General features: G+C 50.5%; 1 protein-coding gene across 2 annotated transcripts in view; it reads left to right on the top strand.

Annotated features, from left to right (window-relative positions):
- The window catches only part of DUSP8 (dual specificity phosphatase 8), an 82,402-nt gene extending 68,416 nt beyond the window's left edge, over positions 1–13,986 (top strand). For both annotated transcript variants that reach the window (XM_027828920.3, XM_027828921.3), the window contains 4 exons: positions 1,389–1,555; positions 4,854–5,013; positions 5,624–5,747; positions 6,391–13,986. In XM_027828920.3, the coding sequence (XP_027684721.2) occupies positions 1,389–1,555; positions 4,854–5,013; positions 5,624–5,747; positions 6,391–7,528 (1,589 nt within the window). In that variant the 3' untranslated portion in view covers positions 7,529–13,986. The remainder of the gene's footprint in view (positions 1–1,388; positions 1,556–4,853; positions 5,014–5,623; positions 5,748–6,390) is intronic.
- The last annotated feature ends 4,202 nt before the right edge of the window (positions 13,987–18,188 follow it).

Raw genomic sequence — 18,188 nt, 5'->3', positions numbered from 1 at the left:
CATGGGGAGGTGAGGATTTGTACAGGTTCATATGGCGCTTGGAGATCCCTGGCTGGAAAGTGCAACAAGATTCCCTGCCCTGTTTCACCCTTCCTGCCGTGTGAGCCTGGCGAGAATTTTCAGCCTCTGAAGAGCTGCTCTGTATTCGGACTAGAGTTCTCAGAATTCTAGCTTCACTTGTCATCCTCTACCTGCTTCTGCTGCCCCACAGCTGTTCCTCTGAATCTGGTGGTTGGGGCCATCTGAGCAAAACAGACACACGCAGGGCTGCAGCCGGGGCTGGCGCAGTGAATCGGACACTACTTGCTCTCACGTTTAGCAACATCTGACCGTGAAAAACTGCTCAGGAATCTGTTTTAAAAAAAGTCAGATTCCACCCTCTCGGTCCAAATACTTTCTGCATCCCAGCCGCCCACCTCCCGCCTCCTCCTCTGTGTGCGGACTCATTTTTCTAATTAGCACTGTACACAGGGCTGCATAATCAGGCAGCCATTCATTTAGGAAAGAGACAGGAGCTGTGTGTTTGGGGGAAGGGGGGTAAATGCCACTTAAAACACTGCGTGACTCGGACGCTGATCCTGTTCCAGTACAAAGGCCTGCAGCTATTTGTGCTATGATCCCGTCAAAACCCACAAGCCAAGCAGGGTCCGACTGATTAGATTGAAGACCTCCAAAGAACACATAAGTACCGCAGAGAGCAGTTGCCATGTTCCCTCGCTGACCCTCTTCCCTTGAGCCACTGCCCAGTACAGTGCTAGCAAACCACTGTGCTGCTGGGGTTGCTGTCATTTGGATCAGATCTAAAATCCTGGCGCTGACCACTTGTAGCCACTAAAAATCCCATGGAACTATTTATACGAGGAAGAGGGTTAGCCCTGGGGTCCTGACCAAATTCTAACATAGGTCATTTAGTTCTGCGTTCCCCCACAGCCCCCTGCAGTTTCAATATATTTTCTTTATCTGTAAGTTGACACTGATGCCCATCGCTAAGCTACTTTGTTGCCTACAATCAGTTAAATACCAGCAGACTATTACACACCCATCCAACTTGCTAACAACAGTGGGGGTGATCAATGTATTAGGTAAATATGTGAAGAACAGTTTACCCCGCTGTGACTACATGGGGAGATGGTACTAACTCAAGTTGGAAATAGTGGGGCAACACACATAATACATCAGGTCTCTTACAGGTCTCAATACAGGTCTCTTATGGGGCTGACTTGGTTATAATTGACTGTTGGTATTTTCTTCCAGTTTTATGCTAGCACCAAGAAGCAATAACCATGATCAGGACCCTGTTCTGCCAGGCGCTTTACAGACACACAATGAGAGACCTTCTCTGTCCTGGAGAGTTGTACATAGTCTAAATCTCCTCCTTCTGTCTGCAGGGGGCTTTGCCACCTTCTCATCTTGCTTCCCAGGACTCTGCGAAGGGAAACCAGCTGCCATCTTGCCAATGAGCATCTCCCAGCCATGCTTGCCAGTGGCCAATATTGGCCCCACCCGCATCCTGCCTCATCTCTACCTGGGCTCCCAGAAAGATGTCCTAAACAAGGTATGGCCTTCCTGGTGGGGTGCCCCATGCTTGCCCCATGCTGCCGTTGTCCCTAATCAATTAGAACAGGCCTATCCAGTCGGGGTGGCACGTGGGGGAAGCTAGCTGTATGTTTCCCATTTGAGGACAATGCTCGTGTAACTTTCAATGGCTTGTCCTGCCCAATTTGGCCAAATAAGGAGCTACGGACATGGCCCATACATACAAAGGCCTGGGGGGCTGTGGAGAGCATCCGCAGGAGGAGCCTGGCAGAGTTCTTGGCTGGAAGGGGTGTTGTCCTGCCGTGGTTTGATTCAGTCCTGAAGGGATGTGTGAGGAATGACTGTCCTTCCCTCCGCAACCTGAGGGGAGCTGCCTGATTCCCCTGACTGTCATGTTCGGCCGTGGCAAAGGGTGAGGAAGCAAGGCCAAGAAAATGCACATAGAAAAGTTTTAAGCTCTTTGGGCTTGGTGAGTGGCAATGGCATCCAAACCAGGAAGGGGCAGGGGAGCTGGAAGGGCAGAGAGGAGCAATGGGGAAAGAGACAGAAGGGGCACAATGGAGCTGGGAAGGGGGGAAGAAGAAGAGCTGCCAGGGTGCCTCGCCCCAAGGAGCCCCTGCGAGATTCACACAGAGGGAGCCAGGTTCTCCCCACTAATCCCCCCTGCCAGCTGGGCTCCCAACACTGACTTCAGCTGTTCCATGCCCAGCTTGGCAGCCAGAGGGAGAGGGGTTAGGCTGGGATGTTTAATCATGGCGGGGGGAGTGGGGAGGGGACCAGGAGCCACAGTCCAAGGCAAAGAGCTCTTTAAAGAGGCCTGGAAATAGACAAAGATCTGCTTCGGGAAGGGAAGGGCGGAGGGAAAAGAGGGGTACTGTCCTTTTAAAGGTGTCAGAGTGCTTGGGAAGTGATGTCACCTCAGGGAAGGAATTTTGTTTTAAGAGAAGAAAAAAATAAATGAGAGAAGAAAGAAACAGAAATTGTAGTTAAAATTCCGCTGAGCGCCTACCGTGGGCAGGAGAGAGCCAGTCAGACATTATCGCCTGGGGAGAGGGCCAGGGGAGAAGCATCTGAGAGGAGCAGGGGGTGGTCCAGAAAGAGGAGAGAGAAATTTTTAGATACAGGGAGTAGAAGGAAATAAAAGAGAAAAATGCCAAGAATGTGAGCTCAGGAGCTGGGCTGGCTCCTAGGAGCTGAGGTTAGGCTTCTAGGGAGCCTGCTGAGGAAGAGACTCTTATGTAAGCTTAGTTAGGACAGGAACCACAGGGTGAATTGAATGGAATTCAGGGAGGAAATCTCGGCCGTGTCCCCTGAGAGCCCTACATCAGGCGTCGGACTGACTGGGCTTCAACCCTGCCCCCCACCCCATCTCAGCACGACCTTTTGCTCACCCCTTCATTCTGAGAGGTGTTTGCTTCCCTCTCTGCGCCCTGGTGATCGTTATTGAGGACAAGAGACTCTCCCTCCTCGTATCCTAGGGCATTAGAGAGCAGGGCTGGCAGAGAACAACCCTCTGTGATGGGATAGCACGGTCCCTTGTGAGCACGCCGATCTAGGGTGACCATATTTCCCAAAGGGAAAACGGGACGCCCCCAGCTACTTGTCCAAGGCTGCCCCCACCCCCGCAATGCTGTTGCCGGTCGCTGGAACCCAGCGGGGGGCCCCACATGCTGGAATGCTGCTCCCCTCCTCCCCCCAGCGCTGCCTCCCCCCTCTCTGCTCGCCCCCTCTGCACCACACCCCAGACAAAAGTGGCCATTTGTCCTGTTTGTTCTTGCCAGCTGATCAAGTCAGCAAGAGCAGTCGTGACACATGCCTCCTTTTGGAAAAAAACCGTTGGGATGGCCGGGACAGGGCTTAAAAAGGGGACTGTCCCAGCCAAAATAGGACGTATGGTCACCCTACGCAGCTCTGCACCTCACTGCTGCCATGCTACAGGGCTCAGCCTGTGGCAGGGGAGGTTTCTTTTATCTCTCCATTTCCCTAATCGCTGTCTGTTTTATGGCACCTTTATTTCTTTCTCAACTCCTTCCTTCCATTCATTTCTGTGTTCCTCCGCCTCTCCCCGAAATAGCACAGAACAGGCGTTCATAGGACTAGAACTATCAGATCTTTGGTACGGATCGTCTCCCTGGTTTTGGACATAATCTGGCTTGGATTTCCGCTCTCGGGGGGAACAACGGGTCATATTCACCACTACACTCTGGCTGTTTTATGCTGCTCTGGCAATGCATACTGGTGAATCTAGCCTTGTCTCTGGGAAGGATGAGAGGTCACGTACGTGTGCCCAATGAGCAGAACATGGCAAGAAATGATCCATGAATACTCACTTGACATTTTGAACTAGCCCTCTGACTTTTTCATTCACTTTCCGTAAACATGCAGGCGAGTCAGGTTAGTGGCAGGAACGCTGGGAAGAAATGGTGACTAGTAATGAATATGGCAGAACACTCATGGAAAGCTACTTCTCAATTGGTTCGTCCAATGAGTTCACTCCAGAGCCATGATTACATTCATCCCAAAAGGAAATCACATGACCTAAATGTGTTCCAAACAAAACAGCTCACGTTGTGAATTGCCAGTCTCCGATGCTGGAAATGATACCAGCAGTAAACAGTTTACAAGTCTCTTATCGACTGAAACTGGTTCCGGTAAATCACGCAGTGGAGAGTTTCAAACAGTGAACAATCTGTGGGAAATTATGACTTGTTCCCAGGTGATTTGGGAACAGAAAAGAGGGCTACATTCAGTGAATACTAGCTCTGCTAGTAAGATGTTCTCTTCCCCTGAACCTGGCCCCTCTAAGCTTTCTTCTACAGTAGATGTAACCCTAAGACTATTCTGTTTTTCCTCCTTAAAATTTCCCACCATTGTTCTAGCTCTGGGGTTCTCAGTCTTTCCCCTACCAGGAACCCCCCCACCCCCCAAGCACACTGCCTGCCATCTAGCCAGGACCCACTTCTCTTTACCAGTATGGGAAGGGCAAGGTGGTCAGCACCCCCAGCACCTGATCAAGACCCCAAATGTGAGAACCTCATGCTCCAGCACGGTGCGGGAGCAATGGTGAAAGAACTAGTGCAGAGAGACTGCAGGCAGCTTAACCATGCTCAGAGCAGGTCCATATGACACTGGCTTATGCCTCATTGGCTCATCTGTGCTGGTGCTCCCCAGGTTGCTACTTCGAATCACAATAGAGCAACTGTAGGGGAACCGCAAGGCGACAACACTGGAGTGCATGAGGCCTATGAGAGTGTAGATGGGAAGGTCCCACTTTGTACTGACTGAGCCCACATCACTTGTGTCTTCTCTGTCACCAGGACCTGATGACTCAGAATGGAATAAGCTACGTCCTCAATGCCAGCAACTCCTGCCCCAAGCCAGACTTCATCTGTGACAGTCACTTCATGCGCATTCCTGTCAATGACAACTACTGTGAGAAGCTGCTTCCCTGGCTGGACAAGTCCATTGAGTTCATCGGTGAGGCATCTCCCTGGCTCTCTGGGCCTTTCTTTACTTCTTCCTGCCCCAGTCTTGATTTTTGTTGTGGTGGCCCCAGACATTGAGAGCTGGACTCCTCACTCCTTGCCTATCCCAGCCAACAAAACCCAGGCTTTTCTTCCCCCAGCTCCTCTCTTAGTCCAGAGAGACCTTGTCCCTTCACCCACAGTGAAACATGCACACTCAGCCACTAGGAGAAGCGTGTCCTCCCTGAGAAAACCTGGCACCTCGACCAGCACCAAAGTCATTTGAAAGTGTGACCCTCACTGTGCAAATGATCATACTTTCCACTCCTGTAAGACAGCCTTTTATCTGAGGGTCTCAGTGAGAAACAAGGGCTAGTGTCCTTATGTCCATGTTATGCATGGGGTAATGGGGACACAGAGGTGCAGAGACTAGCCCAGGGTCAAGTAACGAGTCACTGACAAAGACAGGGGGCGAACCCAGGAGCCCTGCCTCCCAATCCTCTGTGCTGGCCACTAGACATACGGCATCACAAAGACGTTCCACAGGGACAGAGGATGAAATGACTCTGTCCAAACTCTAGGGGCACCTCTCTGAAAGCTGTTCTTTCTGTACCATGCTGCAGACAAGGCCAAGGTATCCAGCTGCCAAGTGATAGTGCACTGCTTGGCAGGAATCTCCCGCTCAGCCACCATTGCCATCGCCTACATCATGAAGACCATGGGCATGTCTTCAGACGACGCCTACAGGTAGGTGCAACTGGCTGAGGGGAATGAGGAAGTACGTGAATGTACCCCTGCTCTAGTAAAGGGAAGCAGGCTGGCGCAGGCGGAGAGAAGCTGTCAGAAAGGGTTTCAAAGCATTGTTTTGAATGAATCTCCTGAGTTCTAGTGAGTTACACGTTGCTAGGCTGACACTGGGCCCTGGGTGGGGTATATGCTGTGTGCCCTACCACAGAGCAGTGCCCGTGCACACCCCTCATTGTTGCCCCAGTCAAAGGAAATGAAGGGCTCAGCTTCAAGAACCAAAACCCTTGACTAGGTTGAAATCTGGTGTAGGCTGGCCTAGTAGCTGGTTGGTGCTGCCCTACATTCACGGGAGGCAGAGGGCTGTCCTTCAGGAGCAGTTTTGAAATATCACAATGGACAGCATGCCATGGGGGGGAAGCCCATGGGAAAGTAGAATGAGGCGATAAATTTCTAGAGCCTAAGCAGTCCTGGCTTTCTCTGCAGATTGCCCTGAGGCACTGTGGATCGCCCGTCACCTGTTTCTTTCTGAGCTTTTGGTAGAATGCACTAGCTTCTCCTGCTGAGGAGGCCGGCAAAGCTAAGGTAGCCTAGGTGGTGGGCCAAAGACCAAGTGATGACCCCATCTGTTTGTCTACCCTTGCAGGTTTGTCAAAGACCGGCGCCCATCCATATCGCCCAACTTCAACTTCCTGGGCCAGCTCCTGGAGTATGAGAGGAGCCTGAAGCTCCTCAAGGCCTTGAAGGCCCAAGGTGATAGGAGTGAGGTGGATGCCCAGCCAGACCCAGCTGAAGTGCCTGAGAGCAACAGGCACCTGAAGCTTTCTACCTCAGAAAAGTCCGAGGACATATCGAAAAGCACAAGCTTGGCACCCTCCCGCAGTGAGCCCGAGAGGCCAGCAGGAGCTCCCAAAATTGTCTCACCCACAGCACTACAGCAAGGACTCAACGGCCTGCACTTGTCCTCGGAGCGCATCCAAGACACCAACCGGCTAAAGCGCTCCTTCTCCCTGGACATCAAATCAGCCTACTCCCCCAGCCTGAGGCAGGACACCCCAGGCCCCGCTGACACTGGGGAAGCCCCCAAGCTCTGCAAGCTGGACAGCCCTTCTGGACCTAACGGCTTGTGCCAGTTCTCGCCCGTGCCGGACAGTCCCGACTGGCCCAGCGGGCCGGACTTCCTACTGGAAGCCAAGGTGAGGCAGAGGCGGAAACACAGGCATCAGGCGGGCTCCCCTGCCCACGGGATGAGCCTCAATTTCAGCGGGGTGTGTGCCGTGCACAAAAGCACCAGCGTGGAGGACAATCTCAAGCAGACGCTGCGGCTGAGCCTCCCTGGCGTGGGACAGCAGCCCACACAGCCAGCTGCGACACCAAACTCTGCCGGCGGAGGGGGGGTCAGCGCCTGGGGCGTGCATTTGGAATCACCCAGCACCCCGTCGTCAGAGAATCCCTGGTACTTTGGCACAGACTCGGCGGTGGGCAGCGGCAGCGGCGGAGGGAGCGGGGCCTTGTTTGCCAGCGCTGCCTCGTACTCCTCGTTCAGCTGCAGCACCCTGCAGGGCAGCTGCGAGATCAGGTTGAGGGACAAGCAGAGGGCGGAGCAGAGGGACGGGCGGCACAGCTGGCACGAGGATGCCGCCACGGAGAAGCAGTTCAAGAGGAGGAGCTGCCAGATGGAGTTCGAGGAGACCATGTCAGAGGGCAGGTCCCGGGAAGACCTGGGCAAAATAGGCAAACAGTCTAGCTTTTCGGGCAGCATGGAGATCATTGAGGTGTCCTGACATTCGTCCTGGGGCACTGGAGAGTGAGGGGTGGATATTTAACTGGGAAGAGGCAAGGTGCGGGTGGGGTGGGGACAGTATTTATACCCGTGTGTGTATTCCCAGGTGCACACACGCCAAAACAAAACAAAGATGAATGAATCCAAAGTCAGGAAACATGACCATGCATGCTTAGTGCCCCTCCCCTTTGGTCTCTCTTTCCCCTCCTCACCCTCCACCCTGGCTGCATTCCCTTTTGGGAGGAAGGAGCCGATTAACCTTTTCACCCCTGGATTCTCTGCCCCTTGGGCAGAAAGCGACTCACTGGGGTGATGGAAGAGCTGATCTTTGACTGAAGTGGGGGAGACATCTGAGCACCCCAGCTGTGTCATTCTCAGCTTAAAATTCTGCGGGGGGGGGGGGTATATTTTCTCCGCAGATGTGCAATCAAAAAGTAGGGGTGCCTTCATTTAGAAGAGAGCATTATTCTGACCAATGGGAAATGGCAGAGGCTTTGCTCACCCCAGCTCTCTGTCCTTTGTATCGGGGTCGGGGACGGAAGGTAGGTGGCTCCCTCTCAAGGGTGGGGTGGGGACATTTGCATTAGCTCCTCCCCCTAAGCCTTTTTCTCATCCTGGTGCACTAAGCATGTTCTGCCTGTGTTTTTTCTGGCTAAGTATCTTAATAATGCTGCACTACCGCAGCCCTATACATATATAAATATATATTATATATAATATAAAAAAACCACACAAAGAAAAAGGTAAATGGTTTTACTGCAATTTTTATTGAGACGTAAATAATATTTCAATGGTTTTGTTTTAATTTATTGAAGCTGTTCATTCTGGCAATGATTTGCAGACATTGAGGGGCGGTACTTTCAGCTCTGTTTTTACTGTCTATGGTATTTAAATCTGAAACACGAGTTTCTAAGCAATATCCGCGGCCTGTGACTCCTTCTGTAGCGCACGTCGGCGACACAGACTCCCCATTCCCTGCGCACAAAGCAAAAACGGGGCAGGAAAAATCTTTCATGCACTTTTTAAAAATGAAAAAACAAAACAAAACAAACATCTTCTTTCAACACAAACTGAGCAGGAAATTCTCTCCTGAAAGCTGCTGCTTTACCTCTTGGTTCCTATTTGATTCTCTCTTGTCTCCATCAAAGCCATAGCATCTTTCCCTCTCCCAGTTGTGGGACAGAAGGGCTGGCATTGGTCTGTGGGAAAACCAGGTGGGGGGAAGGGTGAGACGATGAAAAAAACAGAGGATGGGTTCTGGGATGTGGGGAATGAGGGAGGAGAGGAGGCTTTTAATTAAAGGGTCAGCAACCCATATCGGGTTGTATTGGAGAATTTGGGGGTTACTGGGTCCTTTTGGAGAAAAAATTACTCCCTAAATAATGCTCGAAGGGTTCTGTGCGGGGTGAACTCCCATCAGCAACTGCCTTGCCCACTAGCTCAGGGTGCTTCTGGGGAGGAGGTGGGGTCCAGGAGAAATAGGGAACACTTCTCACCCTGGTGCATGGGTGAGATTGTGATGAAAAGCCCTCAAGGCCCTGCTTTCACTCTCCCAGTGTTACTCCACATGGCTGTCCAGAGGGGCTGCACCCTGGAGGAAAATACAGACCTCATCCTTAGGAACAAATAGAGTTATTTATTATAGTACCAGAGTGAACCCCAGGGGATCCTGAGGGCAGCGACAGGTTTCCCACTGCGAGACAGTTACCTCTGAGTGCTTAGCATACAATATTGCTCAGTACTCCAGCACCAGTTCTCTGTGTGGGTGTGTGTGTGTAAGAGAGCATGATAATGGGGCTCCTGTGGGTGTGCAAGTGACATGGGGCAGAGGGAAAACAGTCCAAAGACACAGGTGAAGCCAATCAGGAAGGAAAAGAATGAGAGGAAACACCAGGAAATGCATTGAAAGGCTAAGAACCAAACCCAAGATTTGGGATGTTAGTGTGAGGACATGCCCCTCCCTCCTTACCCCACCCCAGTCTCCTATCTCCAGTCCCCACTCCCTCCCTCCCTCTGCAGCAGCATCCTCCCACACTCAGGTGTGTTGCTAAGAAGATTGGTTTCACTGTTTTTCTTTTCCTGGGATTTTGCTTCGGAGAGTTTCTGTTAATTGACCTTTTCAGAGTGACTGAAGCGAATGATGGTTTGTTCTTACCCAGCAGAAGGTAGGATGCTAGCCTCCAAGGGAATCCCTGCCAAAAACCCGTCTCCCTCTGGGAGTTCGGGTGGGTAAAGGGTGAGGATTTCCTAGGGAAGGCCTCCTGCGTGGGATTCTTCCCTTGATGTATTTTTTTAGAGGTGGCGTAGGGCCCAGGTGGGACCTTTAAGCTAACACAGGTGTTGAGGAAGGGCCAGGTCCTGCTGTTACTGAAGCCAAGGGTGCTAGAGGGAGCCCTCAAGCAGGCCAATGAGCACACAGTGCAGAAAGCTTCCATCACTTAGCAAGCGCAGTCAAGAGAAAAACGACAAAGGGGCACGAGTGGCTTCTGTTCTGATTCTCAGACACATTTGGCTGCTTCTCCCCTTTATGAAAGTCCCTGTTTCAAAGGGGAGCAAAGCCCTCACCCCAAAAACGGTGTTTCTCCCACACATGCTTAGACCTTGCTGCTGAGCTGCTGCTTGGTGTTATGGGCACAGATCTATCTCTGCTGCAAAGCACATTTCGCTCTCTGTAGCTGACTTTGCTTTCCTCCTTTTAGTATCATGCTGGTTTCCAAGCCAATACCTCAGGGGTTTTTGTTCATGTCTGTGTTGTGTGCAATTTTAGATCCCCCCAACCAGCTCTTTGTTTTTTTTCACCTTCCCTTCTTTTTCTTTTGTGTTTGTTTGTGTTTATTTTCAAATCAAACTACACAAGACAAAAATAATGATCTCAGGTTTAAAACTTAACCACAGACCGAAGCCGTGAGGAGCTGCAATAATAATTCTAATGTTTTGGTGGCATCAGATTGTCACTTTCCTTCTGACCATTGTCTGTCTCTGCTGATGTGCGCGTGTCCTAGGCGGAAGGGGGAGGGGAATCTCCAAGGAGGCTTATAACTGGCATTAAGCCTCTTGATTTTTTTTTTAAAGGGGTTAAGTGAGAAGCATGGAAACCTCAAATAATCCCTTCTGGTACCCCAAAATGTTCTGGAGTTGGTAGTGGGGCAGGGGAAAGTTGGGTGATTAAATGCATTTGATTTTCCATGTTGAAGTACTAATAAAATACAAGTTTTGATGGTTGGATCCCTCTGCCTACCCCATTCCTCTTTTTCCTACAGCTGTTTTGAAAGGGGGGTAGATACTTATTTCAACTCTCTCTCCTAAAAAACACAGCATCCATATTTACAGTGAGCACCTCAAATCAGCATCAGTGTTGCCGACTACTATGTTTTAGGAGGTAGGAGGAACCCTTCCCCTTTCTTTCTTGCATCCCCATCCAGCGTAGAGATAAGGTGTGTGGAAACCATGGGGAGGTGGCAGTTCTAAGGGAACTGGTGTATTATGTAGCATCCCAGCTAGATCGGGGGGTTTACAACAAAGAAAAGCTTCCAAGGGGCTTCTTGAGCTTTTCCCACTCAGCTTTTAACCATTGGGACCCCCAGTAACCATTGGCTGCAATATGACCTGTCTCGTGTTTTAACCCTTTTTGGGCTGCCACTCTCTCTCTCTCTCTCTCTGTGCTGCATTTTTAGTGAAATTTGAAAAATTCCAACCAGCCCTAGAGCTGGTCACAAAAAAGAGAACAAATGTTTGTCTAAATTTTTTTCCCCCTTTTTAAATTTCAACAGATAAATTCAGAGATTCTCAGCCAAGCCAGGTCAGTTGGCTGATCAGTGGTTACACTGTGAAATATGCCAGCAGGACAGTGTTTCCATGTTCACATCTTACCTATGTTCCATGAACCTCGTACAGGATCATGCACCACAAATGGAGAATCCCCATGTGTATCCTTGTTGCCATCAACCTGACCTGAAAGCAGGGCTGTCATGTACCAAAGTGTCTCCATCGAGAAACACAGCTTCTTAGACGATTTCAACAGTATCGATCAGCATTCCTAAAGGATACTTGCCTTATGATGGGGGAAGAGCCATCCAGCTGCTTAGTGGCAGTAAATGACTCACACTTGTTCTGCAAGTCGCACAGGCATCTGTTTATGTAGGGTCTGCCCTTGATCTTCCCAAGGTTGCTGCACCAGAACTGGAGTTAGTACAGAGACCTCTTCAGCTGTGAAGTTCATGACAGTTTCCCCTCCATGACATGTGACCCAGCTGTACTGCAGTGCAGAGGGAGGAGCTAACGAGGGTGCCTCCAGGCAACCCCTCACTCCTATTCACACATTATTGGTTGAAGCTTGGGAGAAGTATGGACCGCAGCAGTTGCAACAGCACCCCAAAGACACAATACAGAGGCTAGCAGAGATCCAGGGAGGAGACCAAAAGGAGTATTTCCCTTCCACCATAACTGGCATTCCATAGCTGCCAGCACCAGCTCAGCCCAGAGTTGCTGTCTCCCGTCTTTTAACCCGACAGCATTAGAGAGAATTAAGAGTTCCCTTTGTCCGTTTCAGTGGGTCTTACCACCACTGCTAGCATTGGTCCAGCCCTACCCATGAATAGCTATAGTAGAGTTCCAGAGTAGACAAGGCACTGGCATTCTTCACACTATGACCTCAAGACTTGAGTGGGCTCGGATGACACAATGGTACACAGAATTATGAGCTCCACGTTATTACTCCCCAGCACTAATACCTCTGTTAGAGCTGCAATGGTGCGAAATTTGGGGGTTAAAAATCTAGTGTAGACACATCCTAATGACAGACATGACATGAGATATGATGGAGCTCAACCCCTTAGTCCTGCATGAAGTCACTGCAGAGTGTGCTCTAGGACACATCCAGGCCATCCTCCGCCTGACACTGCAATCTCAACCTTTATAACTACAAACAACAAGCAGACAGGGTCAGTGAAGAAGAAGGACATGAGCAGCTGCCTGCTCAGAAATAGCAGCAGGGCTCTGAACAGCTGCCATCTTGTGGCGTTTTAGAGACATGGCTATTGTGGTGCATGCAAAAATGGGGGTCTCTTGTTTTTTCATCTAGTCTCCCCCAAAGAACGCTAGACTGTCAGCAATGCCTTTCAGCAGCGCTGTGTCTGCACACACTGCGGTGACCACCTACTCCGCTGTCCATTCTGCACTTAAGCCAAAGGTTTTAAGAGCCATGGAACATTTATAACCCATCTTATCAGTGTTGTGAATATACAAGCATTTGGCCTGCCCTTTCTGATGGTCCTTGTGAGAGGGATTGGCAGCCCCCGCACTTGCATCATTTTAAAGCTAAAACACGAGAAAAATTTCCTCTAAGGGAAGATTCCTCCAATAGCCTCGAGCGGTAGGACTGATCCAAAGCCATTGGACTCAATAAGAGTCTTCCCATTGTCTTCATTGGGCTTTGGATGAAGCCCTACATGGCTTACTAGATCTTTTCTGTCTCTTGTATCAAGGAACAGGTTAGTTACCTTGGAGGATTCTATCTGTTGCCTAATTGGTCCCTGTTCCTTACCGCATTTGTTTAATGAACTCTGTCAGCCAGAACCTCTGGTCCACAGAGTCATTGGCCTGATTTTGATCTCACTTGGGCCTGATTCACAGTGATGTATCACCCTTGCCTTTAGTGGAGTTACTTCTGATTTACAGCAGTGTAAGTGAGATCAGACTCTGTCCCATTGATTTAAGTTGAAGTAGAATTGGCCCTAAGGAGAGTAAATGAGTCCCCTCATTGGACAATCGAATGAATTTATAAAGCATCTGATTTGTGCCCTGCTGCTTAGATCATCCAATCATTTTCTGCATTAGCTGCATTGCTTGGAGTGCAGGTGCGAATTGATAGATTTTCAGCCTTCTTAAGGGCAGACTGTAAAGCTACCCAGATGACCCTCCTCTAGAGTGCCTCTTATCTCCCAGCTTCTAAAGGAGTGCAAGGCTGAGCCACACTCAGTCAGGCATAACTGGCCAACTCCTTGACCCCCTGCAGCATCCACATGTCTTTTGTAGCTTCAGGGGACTGGCAAGGGAGGGAGCCTGGGAGGAAAGGAGTCGGCAACACTGAAGCCCAAAGGTATTTTCCTAGCTTGTGCTGTGTTCCCAACCTCTTGTCTCTCTGTGTTTGTTTCTTTTTCTGACAGGTTTCAGAGTAACAGCCGTGTTAGTCTGTATTCGCAAAAAGAAAAGGAGTACTTGTAGCACCTTAGAGACAGCTCACGAAAGCTCATGCTCAGATAAATTGGTTAGTCTCTAAGGTGCCACAAGTACTCCTTTTCTTTTTTCTTTTTCTGGCCATGCATCCCTTTCATGTCTCTGTTTTAGGAAGCCTACACCCAAAAGAAACCCCTTTTGCCTTCCCTCTTAAACTACCAATAATAAACTATCAGTGTTGTAATTGCAATCTATGAATTATAGATTTAAGTATTTATTAATTATTATTATTATTACTATTGTGTAATTTTTTCTTCTTAATCTTTGTGTGTTGCTCTTTGGTTCTCTGTTGTGAATAAGTGCAGACCCCACCCCCCAACCACCCCTCCATTCCCCACCTGCCTCAACCCGGTACCTGCCCCACCAGTCTGGGGCTGGCTGCGCTATACTGTGCCAGGCCTAGCTCGTTAGCTGCCCTGGAGAAGGCACACACACTGGTAGGCCCATGTGAGTGGATTTGTAAGGGTGAAAACTCCAAAGGTTCTGAAACCAACAAAGCCCAGGGCAATGCCTGTCTCTCCCCAACACCCACACACGCATGCCTTGGAGTCTACTCAAGTTTGTAGGGAGCAGGAATGGAGAATTCAAAGGCACAAGCTTAAAACTAAAGGAAAATTGACCAGGTTTCCAGGAAACAGTCAATGCACACATGCCCTTAGGATCCCCCAGTCTGGTGGCTGAATCCAGGAAGTTCATCTTTACCAGGAATGGTTTAATGGCCTGGCACCACCAGCTATTTTGGCAGCATTCTCCCCACTGCCCAAAGCCACCGCACCTTACTTTAGGGAGCACTCCTGGGCTTTCTTGGGTTCAGTTTCCCAGCCACCCGATGATCTTCCTTTGTCCAAGGAGCAACACCTTCTAGGGAATGAGGATGTTCAGTTTTAGGGCAGCAGAGCTCCAGACTGCCCAGAAGGGGCTTGGTGGAAGACCAGCCCATGGGCAAAGAGAGATCTGATCAGACTGGTCTCTAATAATGGTAGGGATGCAAGAAGAGAGGGGGAACAGGCCCATAAGTGCATGTATTGCTGGCAGAAATGACTATGGTTTTCCAGCATTAAGAATTCACAGGAAGCAGGGTTAAGATTTCTGAGTAACCTTGGTGGCCAGTACCTAGCACTTGCTTCCTGTACCCATAGTCTGGACTCGTCCTGAAGCCTACAAGTACCCAATCAACTGCGGGGGGAGGAGGGCTGGGAGAAAATATCAGTGCAATAGGAAGGGAATCCTCTCTGTACCACAGTATCAAATATTATCTCTTTAACTAGCCAGCCCAGTTAAAAGTCATTTTAAATCAAGGGGATTAATATTGCCCTTCCAAGAGCAGCCATGCAATGGCCTATCGTCTCAGACATGAGTGTGATTTATTCTAGATAGGAATCGTCTTTTCCTTGTGCTGTGTTGAATTTATTTTGTCACTCAAAATCCATTCTAGAGGAGCAGAGAAATCCAGTTCAGGCTTTATCCTCTTCTCAGGAGCCATATGTAGAATCCATTCCAGCTCTTCTAGAAATCCAGTTTGGGCTCCATTCTTCCTCTCTCAAGTGCATTTCCCGGCAGAGATGGCTAGGGGGTTAAATGTGGCTGGGCAGGTGAAGGATCACCTGCCCCCAGACAATGCTGTGCATTTGGGGCCTGATCATGTGAGGGGCTGAGCACTCTTAGCCCCCATTAATGTTGCTCAGGAGGTGTGCAATACCGTACGGGAGAGAACCAGGCCTTTCATTAGAAACACACAGCGCCCCTCAGCAGAGAGATTGGGTCCAGAATGGACAGGGGCACTCGGAATGCATTGTAAGTGCTAGGTGGGGAGACAGTATCTTGCAACCAGCCCACTGTGTTCCATTCCCTTCTCAGTCACTGAAACCAAACGTATCTCCTGCCTGTTTCACCAATGCTGAAGTCAGATGGTGCCTGGCAGGACCGAGAGACCAGCTCTGCCCTGCCCTGTCTTTATTTATTTATTACTGGAGGCTGTAAACAGCAGTGCTTTTTTACCCTCTTTCTTTTCCTTTCTTTTGTACTTTGGAACAATGTGTTGTAATAAATGCCCACAAAGATGTTTTAACAGCTGGTGTTGGCTTTGTTCTTTGATGGTGAGACCATCATGCGGGGGGTGCCGTGGGATCCTATCCTGAACAGTTGCTCTTGGGAGAGCAGGCTCAAATTGTGTCTGTTGCACATGGAAATGGGTTTGGGTGGGATCCATCTGCACAGGTAAGCCCTGCTGGAAGATCTGTCCACCTACGGTCCACTGGCTGAAAGCTCAAGCTAGAGAAATTCAAACTGGAAATCGGGGCGCATTTTTAATAGTGAGGGTGATTAGCCATTGGAACAACTTACCAAGGAATGTGGTTTATTCTCCATCACCTGACATCTTTAAATGAAGACTGAATGTCTTCTGCTAGCTCCAGTGGTGCTAGAACCGGTTGTTAATTTAGAAGCCCTTTTAGAACCGGTTGTTCCGCGAGGGACAACCGGTTCTAAAAGGGCTTCTAAATTTAACTGGCCAAAAGTGGTGCCTTAGGCACCAACTCCATGGGTGCTCCAGCCCTGGAGCACCCAAGGGGAAAATTTGGTGGGTGCAGAGCACCCACCGGCAGCTCCCCGCCCCGGCCGCAGCTCACCTCCGCTCCTCCTCCTCCCCTGAACATGCCACCCCGCTCTGCTTTTCCACCCCCCACCAGGCTTCCCGCGAATCAGCTGTTCGCATGGGAAGCTGAGGCAGGCTGAGAAGCAGGCCGCAGCTTCCCGCTCAGGCCCAGGGAGGCGGAGCAGAGGTGAGCTGGGGCGGGGGGGGGGCGCAAGGAGAGCTGCCCATGCTGCAGCAGGTAACCGGGGTGGGGGCGTTCAGGGGAACCGCTCCCCACCCCAGCTTACCTCCGCCACCCTCGGCCTGAGTGTGAAGCTGCCGCCTGCTTCTCAGCCCCCCGGGCTTCCCGCCGAACAGCTGATTCGCGGGAAGCTGGGGGGGCGCGGAGAAGCAGAGCGGGGCGGTGCATTCAGAGGAGGCGGCGGAGCGGAGGTGAGGTGAGCTGGGGCTGGGCATGGGGCAGGGAGCTGCTGGTGGGTGCTCTGCACCCACCAAATTTTTCCCGTGGGTGCTCCAGCCCCTGTGGGCGCTCCAGCCTAAGGTGCCACTTTTGATGTGATCAGTGGGGGAGCGGCCGCTCCCTCTGCTCCCCCCCAGCTACGCTCCCCTGCCCCTAGCAGCCAGAGGGACCTGCCAGATGCTTCCTGGGAGCTGCCCCAGGTAAGCACCTCCGGGACTCCCCACCTCGCCCCCCAGCAGGTGCCTCTGGCTCTTAGGGGTGGGGTGGGCACCCACTACGGTGGCCCACGAGACCCTCCTGCCCGGTTCTGGGGGCAGTCAGGGGACGGGGAGGGGGTTGGATGGGGCAGGAGTCCCGGGGGGCGGGGGTGGGCAATGACCCCCTCGTGGGGTGAAGAGGGAACCCGTTAAGATTTTGGCAGCTCATCACTGGCTAGCTCAGCCGCAAGTTAGACGTTGATGCAGCAATTACTGAGTGAGGGTCTATGGCCTATGCTATGCAGGAGGTCAAACTAGATGACCATAAAGGTCCCTTCTGGCTTTAAAATGCATGATCTGTTCATGCACATACTCTGTCAACACCCACCCACACAATGTGAAAAGCTGGCCAGTCTCTGCTTCGGACTGGACCCGCTGGGAGGTGTTCCTGGTCGTGACTGAGGCAGAACACACTTCACTCCAAACAGCCACAGGAACACAGGAGGTTTAGTTATATTTGTTTACATTTTTGCAATGCAACCCAACTATGTCCCATCCAAATTAGAGAGGGAGGAGTTGTTTATCCAACAATGACCTCTAACACTCCCAGCTTCCTCTTGATCTAGCAGTGCCTGATATTGTAACAGCCTGCTTTGGTCATTGTGAACATAAATTAGTTAGTGTTTGCGAAGTAATTCAGTAATTGTTAAGTCTGATAGTTATTTCTTAGATACCCATGTAGATCCCCCCAGGACTGACACAATATTGAGCCAACCTGGAACTTATCCCTTCCCTAGCTGAATACCTGTCCTCACTTCATTTCAAACCCCTGAGATGTGTAGATCAGTGACCAGTTCTGAAGAACTTTATTAAACTGAAACAAAATCCCTCCACTGTCAGCATGGGGAGAGAGCATGAGCAGGCACTGTATTAATCAGACTCCAGCAAACTAAAGCACTAATTGACTTTAACACACTTAGGCCTGGTCTACACTGAGGGGTTAGGTCAAATTTAGCCGCGTTAGGTAGATTTAAAAATGACTGCGTCCACACAACCAACCCCGTTCCGTCGACCTAAGGGGCTCTTAAAATTGACTTCTGTCCTCCTCGCCAATGAGGGGAGTAGCGCTAAAATCGACCTTGCTGGTCGACTGTATTGGCCTCCGGGAGCTATCCCA

The sequence above is a fragment of the Chelonia mydas genome, chromosome 6, assembly GCF_015237465.2.
Source record: "Chelonia mydas isolate rCheMyd1 chromosome 6, rCheMyd1.pri.v2, whole genome shotgun sequence".
In the NCBI taxonomy this organism is placed as follows: Eukaryota; Metazoa; Chordata; order Testudines; family Cheloniidae; genus Chelonia; species Chelonia mydas.
The sequence above is the reverse complement of the archived record's forward strand: the minus strand, read 5'-3'. Positions and strand labels throughout refer to the sequence as shown.